Source organism: Lissotriton vulgaris, chromosome 4_1 (genome assembly GCF_964263255.1).
Source record: "Lissotriton vulgaris chromosome 4_1, aLisVul1.2, whole genome shotgun sequence".
Lineage (NCBI taxonomy): Eukaryota > Metazoa > Chordata > Amphibia > Caudata > Salamandridae > Lissotriton > Lissotriton vulgaris.
Window position 1 is genome coordinate 995,264,573 of NC_141691.1, and position 17,275 is coordinate 995,281,847.

The following is a 17,275-nucleotide window of genomic DNA, read 5'->3' on the forward strand; positions in this document are numbered from 1 at the left end:
GGATAATTGCAGGTAAGTAAACAATTTACTTAATAAAACGAATTTCGTAGCTCGCACTGCATTGCATTTTGCGATGCAAGGCGCACTACGAAATTCGTTTTATTAATTAAATTGTTTACTTACCTGCAATTATCCATATGCCGGTTTTTAGCAACCTCCACCCTGCCGCTCCCCCTCCCCACCCTCCTGCCCCACCGTAACTCCCTCCACGAGCCGTCGCTGCTTTTCACATACCTAGCAGAATTACTGCAAATTCAAACAATATCACTCCAATATTTTGGGAACTTGGGAGGAACTTTTTTCAGCAGCATTCCAAGTGACACTGCGTTCCATGTTTACCAAACGTCTGGTGTCATGTTTTCACCACTATCTCAGTTGCTTGGTGACAACATTCTTTTCACATATACCTGTCACTACATCTTGCATTGAATGTGTAAAGCTTTGGGTTGTTTGACAATTTATTTACAATCAATACTGACTCACTAAGAAAGAGGGCTGATGTACCAAAGGATTTCACCCATTCTCTGTCTGTGGGTAAATGTGATGGTACATATTAGGAAAGATTCTTATGAAACCAGCCATTTTACCTATCATTGAAATCATATTTAGCCAAAATATCAAATATGATTTTGATATTTCCCAATTTTATAAAATAACTGAATACGACCTAAAACATGCTTTAAACACTGCATCTTTAGACCAAAGACCACAAAAAAGCAGAATGAAGAGTAGACCATGTTTTAGTTGAAAAAAGCACAATGAAGAATAGACCATGTTTTAGTGACATCACTAAACAACAAAACTCAAGCAGAATACTGCTAGCCCAGGCTTTCTTGAAACTACCTTGTAAAGCAAAGTTACATTGTGTGCCCCTTCAGGAAGAAATAAATGGCACTTAGTTTGTGATTGAAAAGGTGTTTTTTCAGTGTTTATATGTTTACACCGGTGATGGCTCTTTTCCTTTCTGTGGGGTTTTATCAGTTATTATAGGTTTAAACCTAAAACCATATAGCCTACTCATCACTCATTACTCCTGGAAGATGAGGTGATTTCTTCTCTGATTACGGAGACAGAGTGGTTCATGAAAATGAACATAGGTTCGGCCTCAATAGGGTGTGTATGGGACACTTAAAAAGCTTTTTTAAGGGGACAAATAACCAGCAGGACTACCTAGAGGAAAAAAATATATAGAGAGGAGGTCTCCACTATTGAGGCCGGAATTGAAAAGCTGCAAGTAGAAATAGATCAATTCACTAGCACCTCTGTCGAAACTTCACAGGAGCTACAAAATTAGCTGACTAGGCTAAAGGAACAGCTGGAAACGGTGTTGAATACACGTTTACTTCGCAGGTGGGAGGCGAGCAAAATTGCTCATTTTGAGTATGGCGAAGGTGCAGGCAGGCTCCTCGCCTGGACAGCTGAGACTGACCAAGCTCGAAATAATATCGGGTCAATCACCTAAGGAAACGTAACACTTACATCTGATGAAGATATTCGGAGGGCTTTTCAATCATTCTTCCAAGACATCTATAAAGAGGACAAATGTATTAACCCTTCTTGTATTGAGGCCTGGCTGAACAAGGTCTCATTGCCTTCCTTGACCCTAGACCAACAGGGCCACCTCGATCAAGTGATCACGCAAGAGGTTAATGCAACCATTATGAACTGCAAAAAGGGGAAGGTGGCAGGTCCCGATGGCCTCCCCTCCGAAATCTATAGAGTCTTGGGCAAGGAAATTGTTCCTTCCTTGACTGCCCTTTTAAATCAGATACTGCAGGAAGGGGTATCCCCCCAGCCTTGTGGGATAATGCATCTATAACTCTGATCTTAAAAACCCGGCAAAGCTGCATCTAACTGGGTCCTACAGGCCAATATCTATTCCTAATGCTGATTATAAAATCTTTACCTCTGTTATGGCCAAAAGATTGGGGCTGGTTGTAGGTGACATCTTGCATCAGGACCAGAGGGGTTTTGATAAGGGTCTACAGCTTTCCGACTTAACCTACGACCTGATCGGGGCTATTGACATTACATCTACCGAATCTCTTCCTCTGGCTGTTCTTATGCTCGACGCTACGAAGGCCTTCTACAGGGTTTATTGGTTATACCCGTCGGGGGTCTTAGGTAAGTTTAATATCGGGGAAAAATGTTGTTGAGCTGTGAGATTGCTTTATCGGAATCCCCTCTGCATGTCTTTTGGTGAATGGAACTCTTTCAGACCCCTTTAAGATCACAAGAGGCACGCGTCAGGGCTGCCCCCTCTCCCCTCTCCTGTTCGATTTGTATATTGAACCTTTTGCCCAACTGCTGAGGGATGACCTTAACATCAAGCCCTTCAGGTATGGGGAGTGGGAGAGGAAGGTGGCCCTGTATGCGGATGACATCTTGATTTTCTCTTCTGAGTTGCATACAGCTCTCCCCTTGGTTGTTAAACTAGCCCAGGATTTTGGAGCGGTATCTGGGTATGAGACTAACGCTTCCAAAACAGAGATTATGGCCTGGAATATGCGGGGAGAACCAGACAGGGCTGCAGCTTAGCTCTAAAATGAGGTACCTTGGAATCAGCATCCTTCAAGATGTCAGTAAAATAGTTGAAACCAATCTTTCGGATGTGGCGAAGGAGTGTCGGAAACTCATGCGGGCATGGTCTTTATTACCGTTGTCTATTTTGGGGAGGTTAAACTTAATAAAAATGTCAATTTTGACCAGAATTATATTTCTCTTCAATACTATTCCCCTTCACTTCGAGGTTGCCTCCTTACTTAAGTTGCAGAGTGACATCAACTCATTTATCTGGGCTTACCACACGCACAGGAGTGCCTGGAAAAAACTAAGGCGGCAAAGAGAAAAGGAATGCCTTGCCGCCCCGGATTTTCAGTTGTATGCATGGCCATTTCAACTTTCCCATTCCTGCATGCTACTGAAAATGCCTACTAACACCGGGGCGGGCTGCATGTTCCGGGCCATGCTTAGATGGGCCATGCTACCATATGAGGGTTTTCTGTTTAAATTTGGCGACTCCAAATTCTTTTAAAAATCTAAGTTAAAGGTCTTATAGGGCCTAGCCAGAACATGGGCTAAGTTGAGAAGCCCGGTAGCACTAGGGTATTTTTCCAGTATGGCTCCTTCGTGGGACACACCGGGGGGCCCGGGATGGCTCAAAGATAGACTGGTCTTTCCCTTGAGAGAAGCTGGTGTTAAGGTTTGGGGAGATCTGTTTGTGGAAGGGACCCTTATCTTGTGGGAATCTCTCGGGGATGGGGTTGGTTCTGGCCTCTCTAGGTTTAAATACTTACAGATGGCTAGTTTGGCCCAGTTGCAGACAGCTACCCAGAGCAAATACCCAGTTGGAGGAGGTAACCATCTAGAGTTCCAGCATGTCAGCGAAGCTCCGGTAAAAAAGGAAGTCTCGTTCTGGTACAACGCAATATTAAACGAGGTAGATGGTGAATTTCAACTGGCTAATAGGCTTTGGGGCAGCTCCCTTCTGGATCAGGTCAATGAACATATGTGGTTAAACTCCTGTAAGACACTGTGGCAGGTAGTCAAACCAGCATGGCTCCGAAGGAACCACCTTTTCAGCCTGCATAGGGCTTCTTATTCGCCTGAGAGACTTTCAAAATTCTCAAAGGGCCCTCCAGTACCATGCATGAGGTGCGGGACAGTAGCTGCTTCCAACATTCATATGTTTTTCGATTGTTCAGTCCTGTCCTTCTTTTGGGATTCCATAGGCAAACCACTGATAACATCTCTTGGTCGCCCCATTATAATCAATCCTTCGCTGGTTATATTTGGTCTGATGGAGGATGTGACAGGCCCTTCTAAACAACTTCTCTTCTACGCTATCCTGTTGGCCAGAAGAAAAATCTGCAAAAAATGGAAGGAATCTTCATCGCCTTCTTTTTTGGACTGGCAGGCATAAGTATTGCAGGTTTCCAGATTGGACCTCATGAGATCAGGCAATCAAAATAAATGAGCCTTTTGAAATCTTTTGAAATGGGGGTAGTATTGAGATGATGGACATGGGGGTTGTTTTTTTTTTTCCCCCTGTCCTATGATTACGCTGCCCTGCTACTTTGCAGATGCATCCGGAGACATTAGGTTGCGCCCTAATGTGGATGGGTTGGTCAAGCCTGGTAAGGTGGCTCCCCATAGTTCTTCATAAAACCCTTTGAGTATCCAATAACACTGGTAGGCGAAGGCTAAAACTTCCAGATGCCTACATATCCAGTATGCTGAGGCAGTGTTTGGATATCTCTAGGGTAGAATGGAGCTCGTTGGGTGGAGAATGAGGACAAAAAAGAAATCCTATCGTACACGTTTTAGATGTTTTCGTTTTAGAGATGGCATACATATACATGTAGTTGAGCACATCTTTGACCATGCCCACCACCAAAATGCATGTTGCAATAGTTAGTGTGTGTTGGGTTGTGCTAGTTTGTGTACTAGATTGCTAGCCATGTCTTCCAAAAGCAAAAAATCTTGACTAGAGATTGTGGCACTGTATTGCAGTTCTTTTGGTGGACAGAAGAGCATATTCCCAAACATGGCACCTTCAGTTGCTGTCTTGCTCAGAAAATTCACCCCTGGCAATCTTTATGCACATTGTTGATGTTATTAGAATATACTTTAGAGATAATATCTTCTGACAGAGTAAAATACTTTAAGCACTGGTTCGCGACCCATGACCCGATATTCAAGTTCTAGGTGGTGAGAACGATGGTTGGCCCTACTGTTTATTGTCTCATGTTAATATTGTGTTGGAAAAGAACAACACTAGATTATGAGTTGGATACATACATAATACAGAAAACATGCTTAGCTTAGGCACTAGAGATGTTGATGGTCAGTAAGGATGGTTGCAGGGTGGCACACTCATGTCAAAAGATGTCTCCAAGTGGAAGCCTGTGCACTCCACCAAATAAGCACAAGAGACACATTCCTCCGGCTTTCTATTCAAATGATGTTTCATTACTAAAGAACTACCAACTTTACATATGTTGTACATGTCTTTCAAAATTCAAAGAATAAAAAGGAAAATAATACATCTTTGAAGTACTGATAAGCCAGAAGGGTACTAGATAGCCCAAGTGGTGGTTTTCATTCCATCTTCTGACTGCACATGTACAAGACAATTCAGAAATAAAGGCTCACCTACAGTTGTTGTAAAACATTCATTATTAGATTCAGCACCTTGTAATTCATGTTATTTGAGGTGGGCTCTCCTTATTCGAGATTGCCCACATTTTGTGGGGTTTTACTTGATCATAATCTGACCCTTTTACCCGAAACCAAGTCTCACCTTTTTTTTTCTTTCATCTTGAGATTCTGAGACCGATCCTCCCCTTAATGCTGAGCACTGATGAGCTCATCAACTTCCATCCAATTACCCATTTTCTGTTTATAGGAAGAATCATTGAAGAAAAAGTCACTTTTACACTACAGGAGAGCACTAGTAAGAATAATTTTCAATAGGACTGCCAGACTGGCTGCGCAATAATGCCCACTCTTCAAGTAGATGACAATGCCTTGTTCTTTAACAACAAAAACAAGCCCTGCCTCCTAATCCTTGGCCTCTTTGCAACCTTCAATATATTTAAACATTAGGCTCTGAACCGCACTCCAGAAACATGCATGGGCTTCTTGGATACGGTTCTACACTGGATGATCTACTATTTTGCCACCTGCAGCCAATTTGTTCACATAGGAACCACAAGATCCCAGACACTTCTCGTCGCCAGCAGAGTTCCTTAGGCATCCATCCTCTGCATGTAATGTCCAACTTCTGTATGGAACCCCTTGGATCCAAACTCGTAGACCTCATCAATTGACTCTCGCCTCTGCTTCAACCAGTCACCTACATTGACTCAAATCCTTTCCAAACTCATTCAGACATCGATACCAACTATCTATAGGAAGCTCTGCAGGGCAAACACTGAATTTGTAATGTGCACTAACTGTGCCACAACATCAAGGCTTTAATTAGCTTTATACTTGTCTGATGTTCCCTTCAGTACTTTAAAAAGCAATAGTACTTCTGCATTGGAGAAATCTTCCAGAATGTACTGTTGCACAGTGAGTACAATGTATTTTTCTTTGGGGGACCATGTGAGACAAACCATGATGTTACTGCAGCAACTCAATGCTTGTTTTATTGCATTTTTGTTGACATTTGATATTATAGGCAGATTGCGGGCAATCGATTTTCTTTAATGACAAAATATTTCCATTTCACCAGGACAGGAGCTATTAAATTGGACACATTTACGTTGGTCCTCTTCTCAACTGTTTGCCATGCCATTTGACTAGCACAAAAATTGTTTTATAAGCAAACTTGAAAGTTCACATTTTCAGTTTCTGTTGAGAACCAGAGGTCTCCTCTATATTCTACAAATTAAACATCAGTAACATTTGTTTGTGCAATTCTACAGTGTCAAACACACTTTGTGTTGTGGGTAGAAACATGAATTGTGCTACTTTGTGTAATAGAGCCTTCCATCTGTCATAGTGTTATCTTGTGTTCTAGGAATAATTCCACCCCATCGTGAATCTCATGCTGTGGTGATGATGCATCGAAAGGAGCAATACCAGGATATACTCCATGCCCTTCAAGTGATGCGCTTTATTCAGGATTCCACCCCGAAGGTTGAGGTTTACCTCCGCATGCATCATCTCGAGTCCGGCAGGCTCTCTCGTTCTCTGACATATCCACTGGTGAGTAGAATGTATTTGTGGAATGGACCAAAATCAAAGCACATGCTAACCCTGAGAAAGAACATTGGTGGAACATGTAGACAGTTATTCAAAATGTCTTAAGGCTTTCACGTTGCGTTCTGCTGTATAATACTTGAAAGACATATCCTTCACCAATAATCAATAAAATGCATTATCAAATTGCTGCTGTTGTCCACTGTTCAGTCAGACAAATCTCTAGAGGAGTCTAAAATGGAGGATGGTCTTTCCAGACCAATTGCAGTATCACTAGCCCTGATTCATTGGTCCTTGCCTCTCGCAGCATGATGGTGGCAATAGTGACTTGATCACATAATCATGCCACACTACGCTGGACTAATACACCAGAGGACATTAGTCAAGATGAGTAGTCAGACACTGGTTTTTGAGAGCAAGGAAATAGATGAATTTTTTTTTGTCCTCATACATGCCACCAGAACAAATAAACTCTAGATGGGATCCCTCTGCGCCTTCCACACAAGCATTTTCAATAACCGCCCTGGTAACCTGTGCCGGGCAGACAGAGTTCCCCAGAGGTAAGGTTGTCTTCAGGTCCCACTCCCGTTCACCGTACTAGACCGACCACCTGTTACTAGGGAGGACCGGACAACAATCCTCTGGCATAATCATCTGACTGATCTTACTTCTCTCTCCAGGACTCCAGAGCTGCCCATATCTTATTGGTGCTTGATTTGTCACAGGCCATATCTTACCTGACTGATCATAATAATATTTTTAAGACATTCCGCAAATAAGGGTGGAGCCTCCGATTTCCATGCTCTACAAATTTCCCTTCTGGCAATAACATTTACATAGAATACAAATTTCGAGGCAGGCGTATTCATACAATAGTCCGACATTAGAACAAAAAAGATTAGTCTTGGGCTTACTTCAATCCACCTCAATAACACATCCTCCAGGAAACCACATACCTCAGTCCAGTATGAACCAATGTTCGGGCACTCCGCAAACATGTGTTGATCGTCTGCGGCTGGGTACTTACATCTGGGACAGTGATATATTCTTGTTGTCACCTTAGAAAGTTTACCCGAAGTCCAGTATGCTCTATAGATGGTGTACAGATGGTTCCTCATGAGCGTCGCTGGTTTGATCACTGACTGTAACATAACAAAAGAGTCACACCAGATTTTCCGTAACCCCTCTCTGTTACTTGAAAAAACATTGCCCCAGAGGTTCCCCAATTCCGCGCATTTGCAGTCTCCTGCTCAGATGATGGCCTTATACCAGGAAGAGACCTCACGTTTCCATGGACTCACCCTGGAGACAGAATCGGTAAACATGCTAGCTTCCTCGTTACCCCACGACTGTCACCCACCATGCTGAGAGCTGGTAAAACTTAAATCTTGTTAAAGTCCCATTAGTCAAGTTGGAGAGGGACTCCCAGCTCATAAGTTGTGAGTCTTTACAGAGATCACCCCACACGGCAATAGCAGCTAGTTTGAGCGGCTGACAGAGTTGATCCCGGAGACAGTCAGGGGTGCCAGCGGAGTCCCAAATCGGAGCCTGTGGAGCATAGTACGATATTCTCAAGACTCTCCTGATATACCCCCAATTCTTAAGGGCAGCTAACAAGATCTTGAGCCGGGCCTTTTTGTAAAATTTGGGGTCACCAAATTTATAAAGAAAAGAATCCTGTCCCTGCGGTACATCATGCAACAATGCCTGAAATAGGAGGCCCTGCGAGGAAGAATCCAATTTGTTGGTTAGTATTCTAAAATTCTTAAAATGGAAGGCATGACAATAGGAGAGTAAATCGGGTAGAGCTAGACCCCTTAGCTTCAACCCTCTCCTTAATTTTTTCCATGCTATTCTAGGGGTTTTGGTAGCCCATATGAAGGAGCCAATTTTACCTCGGAGGGTAGCGAGATCCTTAAAATTAAAAGGCAAGAGAATTGTATTAAACAAAAAGGTTATTTTGGGCAAAATTATAATTTTTACAAGATTAACTCGCCCATATATATTCACTGGCAGATTTCCCCATCTCAGTAATAACTTGCAAACCTCCTTAGATACCTTCTCCCAATTGATCTTTGGTATATCCGTCAGTTTCTGGGCTAGATGGATCCCCAGATATCTCATCTGTCTCTTTGCCCCCTGTATGGTATCCAGGCAGTTCCACCTCATTATTTCGTTTTTCTCTCAGTTGATCTTATAACCTGAGATTTTACCGAATTCCTCAGCCAGTTTGAACAACCGAGGTATTACATCAGCATGGTTAGAGGTGTACATCAAAAGGTCATCCGCATATAAGGCGGTCTTTAGTTCCAAGTCTGCAATTCTGAAAGGCCTAATACTGTGATCTGCTCTAAGTGCACAAATAAAGGGTTCAATATATACATTAAATAATAAAGGTGACAGGGGACAACCCTGCCTGGTGCCTCCAAAAATGCTAAACCATTCCGTTAAGGCACCATTGACTAAAACTTTTACTCTGGGGTTCAAATAAAGAGATTTAACAGCTTCAACAAAATTAGTTGGAAAACCAAACTTATTCATAGTCTCCCAAAGATACCCCCAATTCTGATCAAAAGCCTTAGTGGCGTCAATTACGGTAATAGTAAATGGCAGCTTTTTTTCGTCTGCAAAGTCTATAGCCGCAATAGCTTGGAAGGTGAGCTTGTTGAGCTGGCTTCCGGGTATGAACTCCCGCTGATCGTTGGTTTTAATAATTCTAGCCATCCTAGTAGCCATTACCCCCGAAAAGATTTTAAGATCAGAATTTAACAGCGAAATCGGTCAATACAATTCGATTTTTTGGGGGTCTTTGTTCTGTTTAAGAATCAATGAAACTGTTGCTTCAGACCAGGATGGGGGAATGTCTTCCCCTTGTAGGTATATTTCATTAAAAAGAACTTTTAATACTGGCACAACCCTATCTAGGAGACCAAGATAGACTTCTACTGGTAGGCCATCCGGGCCTGCGGTTTTGCCCCGGCTCATTTTCCTAATTTGTTCTATAATTTCCCCCTCAGAGCTCCTGGTGGCTAAATATTCTCTGTCAGACTCGGACAGTTGAGGGAGATCCCTTAGGTCTACCCATGCCCTGACTTCCTCTGGAATATAAATGATATCCTCTTGATATAAACCCTGCATAAATGACCTAGCCTCCTCTCTAATTTTATCGTCCTCTTGTAACAAGGCTCCTGACCCCCTTTGTACCAAACTCTTGATATTATTTCTAACCCTTTCAGTTCTTGATTTCCACGCCAGTAGGGAGCCACATTTTTCACCATAAGCGAAATACTGTAATTTACTGGCATCCCATTTATCCTTCATAATCTTATCAATTCTGGCCTGAAAGTCAGCTTGTAAACTCACCAATTCCTTCTCTAACCGAGGGATTAATTCCCGGGAAGTCAAGGCTGCTTGTTGTAATTCTGATTCTTTTTCTTTGATATGCTTAAGGGCCTCTATTTCTATCTCTTTTCTGGATTTTCTCTTGTGGGTCATAAGGGAACTTAAAAGATCCCTCAAATACGCTTTAATGGTCTCCCAAACTGTTTGTTCCCTAGAGGAACCTGTAATAAAGCTAAAAAAATCACCTATTCTATCATCTAGTTCCCCCTTCACACTCTCATCCAATAACAAGGTCCTCTCTAAGGTCCACCTTTTCTCAATCATCTTAAGCCTAAGATTAAGAACCAGCTCAACAGCAGAGTGGTCAGATATAATTGCTAGAATATAACTAATAGACCCAAGATCAGAGAGGAGGCTCTGATCAACTAGAAAATAATCAATCCTCGAGTATTGTTTGTATTTTTTACTATAGAAAGAGAATTCCCTAATAACGTTCTTTAATGTAGAAAGTGTTCTAGTTGGAGCACAATATTTTACTTTAGAAGTCCGATCCAGTTGCTTAACAAACACTAAATTAAAATCCTCACCAAGTATGACTGGAGCAGATGTATGTAATAGGCTGGTCTCGAGATTTAAAAGGGAACCAGAATTATCCTCGTTAGGACCATAATAAACAGCACAAGTAATTAATGACCCACATATAGACAGAGTTGCCACCAGCCATCTTCCAGTCTGGTCTGTGTTCCATTTCTCCACCTTAATCCCCATGTTTGCTCTAACAAATATTGCTACCCCTCTTGTGCAACCTCTTTGTTTGGAGCATAACGCCTCCTGCACCCAACTCCATTTACTAAAAACGTGTTTACAGTCTGAAGCTTCTAAATGCGTTTCTTGCAACAAATAAATGTGGGCCCCACTGTTATTTTGGGAACTCACATACCCAAAATAGCTTCCTACTCCCCCCAGGCCTTCTTTAGCTTGTATGAGGATACATTTTCCATTTTCAACCCCCCATGCCCACCCCCAGCACCCCCCACCCGAGCCCGCTCCCGAGGAACCCGCCTCCAATGTTTGGAGTTGAAACCACCTGTTGGGAACCCTCCCTGGGGTAGCGCAGCTTAAAAAATGAAAAAAACAATTACTATTGTGTCCAATGTTACCCATCAACCACAGTGTACAGGGTTATCAAATGATGCAAAACAACCCAAAAACTCTCTCTGTGCCCTCTTCCCCTCCCCAATTTTTATATTTCTTTATATATATATTCTCCCCCTTTTTTCCCTTTTTTTATTTCCTTCTCTTCCTTCCTTTTCTCCCTTTCCCCACTCCCTTCTTCTTCTCCTCTCTCCTTCTCCCCCTTCCACTTTTCTTCTTTCCCCATTAATTGTAATGCCTGGCAAGAATTTTCACCCAGACCCCTCAATGCGACCCCCACTACCAAGCCAGGCTCAAAACAACCACTAGACTTCTGACTAACCTCTCATCTGAGACAAAAGGGTATCTACATCTTCGGGTAAACTGAGGTTATGCATTTTGTTTTTCCACATTACTTTCAATAATGTGGGAAACTTCATTTGGACCTGTGCTCCCAGACTTCTCAATTCAGGCAGTCTGAAGCCTAACTCCCACTGCCTTTGCGCTGTTCTCCCCCCTATATCCGAACGGATTTGATAAAGCCCAGCCTGAAGATAAGATTGCCACAAATTCTAAATAGTTTAACACCATCTGATTATTGCCTGTTATATCCTAGTTTTCTTTTAAATAAGCTCTGGAATACTGGCCGCGAACCCTCTGATATAAACCCTCACCTCCTTTCCTGGTCCCTTTACATTCCTTAGCTCAGAGCTAAAAAAACGGACTTTTCACTCGGTCACCATCTTTGAAGGGGGTTAATTGCATCATATTAGAAGTAAACGCTACCTACCTCTAATAATTTAGCGCTTTTTATCAATTTTATTTTCACCCGGACATTTAGCTACCATTTAATAGTTCTCAGTCCCCTGATCACCATATTGGATCAGAAATTAGCCCCTTAACTGTTTCCATCATATTGAATAGGTTTGCGAGTGTCACTTTTATTAGCCTCTTAATCCCCCAGAAAAAATTCTAGTTCCCGGTCATAATTTAAGCCGTCCTCTACAGCTCGCAAACACATGATCCATTTTGCCTCTTGCCGTCTTAATTTCAGTTCTCTGTTTCCCCCTCGAGGATCACTATACACATGATCTATTCCATAAAATTTAAAGCTCTTACTCCGATCCTGCTTTTACATGTATTTAGATGTTCTGCTATTGGATACCGCATATCATTGTTTTTCACAGCTCTCAGGTGTTCACTCATTCTATCCTTTAGCATGCGAATGGTGCTGCCAACATAAATCTTGAGACATTTACATTCAATGATATAAATCACATATTTGGTACTACATGTCAGATTCATCCTTATTTCATATCTCCATGTGGTACTTGAAATAGCTTCGTCTTATCCTTAGCATGTTTACACATACCACAGTGACCACATTTAAAAAACCCTTTCGAATGTTTATCCAACCAGGTTTCTGTATGATCATTCATTGGATAACTTGGACTCAGTAGCGTGCCTAGAGTCTGGCCCCTCCTGTAAGTTATCTGAGGTTTCCTCCCACATATTTACTCAGTATTTTATCCATTCTTAATACATCCCAATGCTTGAACATAATCTGATACAATAGCTTACTTATCAGGGTATATTGTGTAATTAGTCTCACCGGTTGCTCTACCTTTACATCCTTTTTTTAGGGTTCAATGTCATATTTCTTTCTACATTCATTACCCTTTGTTTTGCTAGACATACATTGCGTTTATCACAACCTCTTCTAATGAATCTCCTTTCCATGTCTTCGATACTGTCATTAAATTGCTGAACCTCACTGCAATTTCGCCTTGCTCTTAACATTTCACCAAATGGAATAGCCTTAATCTGGTTATGTGGGTGAGCACTCTTCGCATGTAAAATCGTATTACACGAAGTTGGCTTACGATACAACCTACTCTCTATGCAGTCATTCTTTATGTACAATTCCACATCTAAAAATACTATGCTAGTTGTGCTGTCATTGGTGGTGAATCTTATATTCATATTGTTGCTATTGAGGTACTCATAAAATTCATTTAGAGACTGCTTGGACCCAGTCCATATCATAATGCAGTCATCAATGAACCTTCCCCAAAATAGGATAGATCCAGTCCATTCACTTGCCCCTGGACCCCAAACAACCTTTTCCTCCAGCCACCCCATAAAGATGTTTGCATAGGCCGGAGAAAATTTAGAGCCCATGGCCACACCTTGTTTTTGTTTAAACCACTCTTTTTTTAAAGAGAAAGTCATTATTTTCCAAAATCAATTCAGTCATTGCCAAAATCATTTGTGTGTGTTGCCAATGACTGGCTGGTTTCTTAGAAAAAAAGTGGTCCAAAGCTTTCAGTCCTAGTTCATTCTTTATACTCGTATATAACGAGATTACATCCAGGGTTACCAACATCATTCCTGATTCCCATCTTATATCCCCCAGAATATTAAGGATATGTCTTGTATCTTTCATAAAAGATGGGAGGTTAGTCATAATCGGTTGGAGAAAGACGTCCACAAACTGTGAGAGTCTCTCCGTTGGTCCTCCTATGCCAGATACTATTGGGCTCCCTGGTGGAAATGGCAGGCCTTTATGATTTTTTGGTAGGGTATATAGGCACGGGTACCTTGGTCGATTAACTCTCAAAAAGTAGTACTCGTCATCGTCTAATAAACCCGTATCATGCCATTGTTTTAGATGATTATTGATCAGATTACTAAGGGAGAAAACAGGATTATGCGCTACTCTCTCATAACAGGTTTTGTTGTTTAGCTGAGAATACATTTCCTGCTCATAATCATCCCTGTTCATTAGCACTATATTTCCTCCCTTATCAGCTTTTCTGATAATTAGTTCTGTATTGCTTATCAAGGTTTGCAAAGCATCCCTTTCATGTCGTGTTAGATTGTCCTTTAAATAGCCTCCTGGGAAGGCTTTTTGCGTTTACTTATCTAAATCACAAATCACTAACCTATGAAATATCTCAATACTACTACCACTTGTCGTGTTTGGTGACCACTTGGATTTACTCTTAAGACCACTCGATATTGATAAATCAGGTCTAATTTCCAAATCTTCCAATACTTTGGACAACGTTACAGGGTCTTCCTCTAATTCTGTGATTGACAAAAGGGAAACCGTATCTTGTATGTTACCTATAGTACAAGAGTCAGACACCAAGCTCGTTGTTTGCAAAGTCACATTTTTATTGCTTTTTGGATTTGAAGCAAAATGCTTTTTTAATTTCAGTCTCCTGATATATCTGAATAAATCTATTTTGACATCACAAATGTTACCTTAATTACCGAGGGACATGTGCATGGTGTCACTATATGATTGAAATTCTAAGGTGCACAGGTTTTCCATAGGCCGTATGGGGCTCTATTCTCTTATTTTGTAAAAATCTTTTTTTGTAAAAATCTTTATTGGAAATAAGTATGCAATGCTAAGACAGAAACATTTTGTATCGTGTCCAGCCCTGATGAAGCCGATAGGTGTTCAATAACCTTGGCGAAACGCGTTGGTTTGTGATTGGAAAAGAAATAAAAGAAGACGAATCTTGGGAAATTTTTGAATAATTATTTGTCTCTTCAACGAATCATTTGAGCCGGGGGACGAGGAAAGCAATTTCTTAAAGATTACCTGCAGACGTTTGGGACCAAGGTGAGGCGATTTGCGGCCACACTGTAAGGCGGGAACCAGGCAGACCATCGGCCGGCAACCCAGGAGCACAGTCACCGCTCCCTCCAGACGCGCCCGCCATCCCGGGACTACATATCCCGGCAGGCTCAGCGGCGGCGCGTTCCCTGACGCGCAACACGCGCCAGGAGGGGCTAGAAAAGGAGCAAGCCCTCGGGGGAGTGGGGGGACGAGGAAAGCAATTTCTTAAAGATTACCTGCAGACGTTTGGGACCAAGGTGAGGCGATTTGCGGCCACACTGTAAGGCGGGAACCAGGCAGACCATCGGCCGGCAACCCAGGAGCACAGTCACCGCTCCCTCCAGACGCGCCCGCCATCCCGGGACTACATATCCCGGCAGGCTCAGCGGTGGCGCGTTCCCTGACGCGCAACACGCGCCAGGAGGGGCTAGAAAAGGAGCAAGCCCTCGGGGGAGCGGGGGGACGAGGAAAGCAATTTCTTAAAGATTACCTGCAGACGTTTGGGACCAAGGTGAGGCGATTTGCGGCCACACTGTAAGGCGGGAACCAGGCAGACCATCGGCCGGCAACCCAGGAGCACAGTCACCGCTCCCTCCAGACGCGCCCGCCATCCCGGGACTACATATCCCGGCAGGCTCAGCGGCGTCGCGTTCCCTGACGCGCAACACGCGCCAGGAGGGGCTAGAAAAGGAGCAAGCCCTCGGGGGAGCGGGGGGACGAGGAAAGCAATTTCTTAAAGATTACCTGCAGACGTTTGGGACCAAGGTGAGGCGATTTGCGGCCACACTGTAAGGCGGGAACCAGGCAGACCATCGGCCGGCAACCCAGGAGCACAGTCACCGCTCCCTCCAGACGCGCCTGCCATCCCGGGACTACATATCCCGGCAGGCTCAGCGACGGCGCGTTCCCTGACGCGCAACACGCGCCAGGAGGGGCTAGAAAAGGAGCAAGCCCTCAGCGTCGCGGGACGCGAGCGGGACGCCCGGGGCTAAGCCCGGGCAAAGGGCGGGCCCTCTGTGGCCCTCAGAGGCCAGAGGAGGCTGGGCTGGGCCACAAATCTCGGTTGGGCACATATAGCTCCCAATCGCCATACAATCTAGGTTACACGGGTTATGTCCTGCCGTGAAACCAGAAGCATGGTCGCTGCAGGAGCTAAAAAACTTACTGGGACCTTGGATGACTTTATCACCCGCACACATGCGTTAATTGATGAGGGGATTATACTTATGGACAGGAGAGTCTCCCAAGACTTGGCTATGGCCAAGCGCTCCTCCCTTGGCCTCATTGCACAGGCACAGACACCCAAAATTGATTCCCGGACAGATATACAGGCCTTAGTACATACCTCAGGAGGTAATGGGGATTTGGTTGCCTCAAACATTGTTCAGGATCTGGAGGCTTCACCTAACCTCAATATTTTGACAGAGAGTGGAACGCAACATAGCGAGTCAAACATCTGTAATACTACACCCACCACAAAAGAAAGGGGCCGGATAGAAGGGGCAATCCCCAAGCAGAAACGTAAGGCCAACAAACCATCCATTCCGAAAGGAAAGAAGGCTCATACTCTGCCCAATCTCCCTAACATGGAAAAGCCGGTAGTTGCTCCACCCAGTTCTACAGAGGGGCCACTTCCCAACAAGATTGGTTTACCTCTGAGCCTCCCAGACGACACAATAATTGATCAAAGTCTGGAAGAAATTTTGGAGCTTAGCGTAGATATAGGTAATATATCAATACCACCATCACAGGAGGGGATCGGTTCAACCATAAATAACACCGCTATATTCAATATGCTAAAAGTATTGCTAGAACCCATAGAGGCAAGATTACGCTGCTTGGAAACGGTCTTAAAAAACATACATAGGGACATAAGTGCCCCCAGCTTTACTCTAAATAATAAACCGGCCCAGGCCACCAATCCAACCAAATCGGCAAAGCCCCCGGTGGTCGTAAATAAAATATTGGAGACCAACAAAGTGGCGTCTAAGAAACTTAGTAACACCCCAAATCAGGCTGGCATGAAAACTAAGCCCTCTGTAGCGGACCATATTAAGAAAACAGATTCAACCCAGATACCATCTAAAAATAACTCAACCCTCCAGGCTACATCCAGCGATGGTTTATCTCAGCCTCTAAATCTTGACGCACCTGACAAAACCAAGGGTATGTCCCGGAGAAACATTCATCTCTCCCCTGATGCTTGTCCCTACGTGGTTATCCTCACTGGTGTTACTGAAATCCCTTCATCAGAAGAAGAATCATACCAGGCTCTCAAAAACAAAGTATGTCACTGGCTATCCAGCAATTATCCCCTTCCGCCAAACATACCAAGTGTCATCTTAATGATAGAGAGAGCCCCATGGGTAGGAGGCAACAGAAAAAATCTACCAGGGGATTGTGGGGTGGTCACTTTTGAGAACCCGGAGGTTGTAGACTTTATTTGCAGCAGTGGGG

General features: G+C 43.4%; 1 protein-coding gene across 1 annotated transcript in view; it reads left to right on the plus strand.

Moving 5' to 3' along the window:
* Positions 1-17,275, plus strand: part of TBC1D7 (TBC1 domain family member 7) — a 185,736-nt gene that overhangs the window by 40,888 nt on the left and 127,573 nt on the right. The window contains exon 4 of the mRNA XM_086965258.1: positions 6,527-6,714. Coding sequence (XP_086821384.1) covers positions 6,527-6,714 — 188 coding nt within the window. The remainder of the gene's footprint in view (positions 1-6,526; positions 6,715-17,275) is intronic.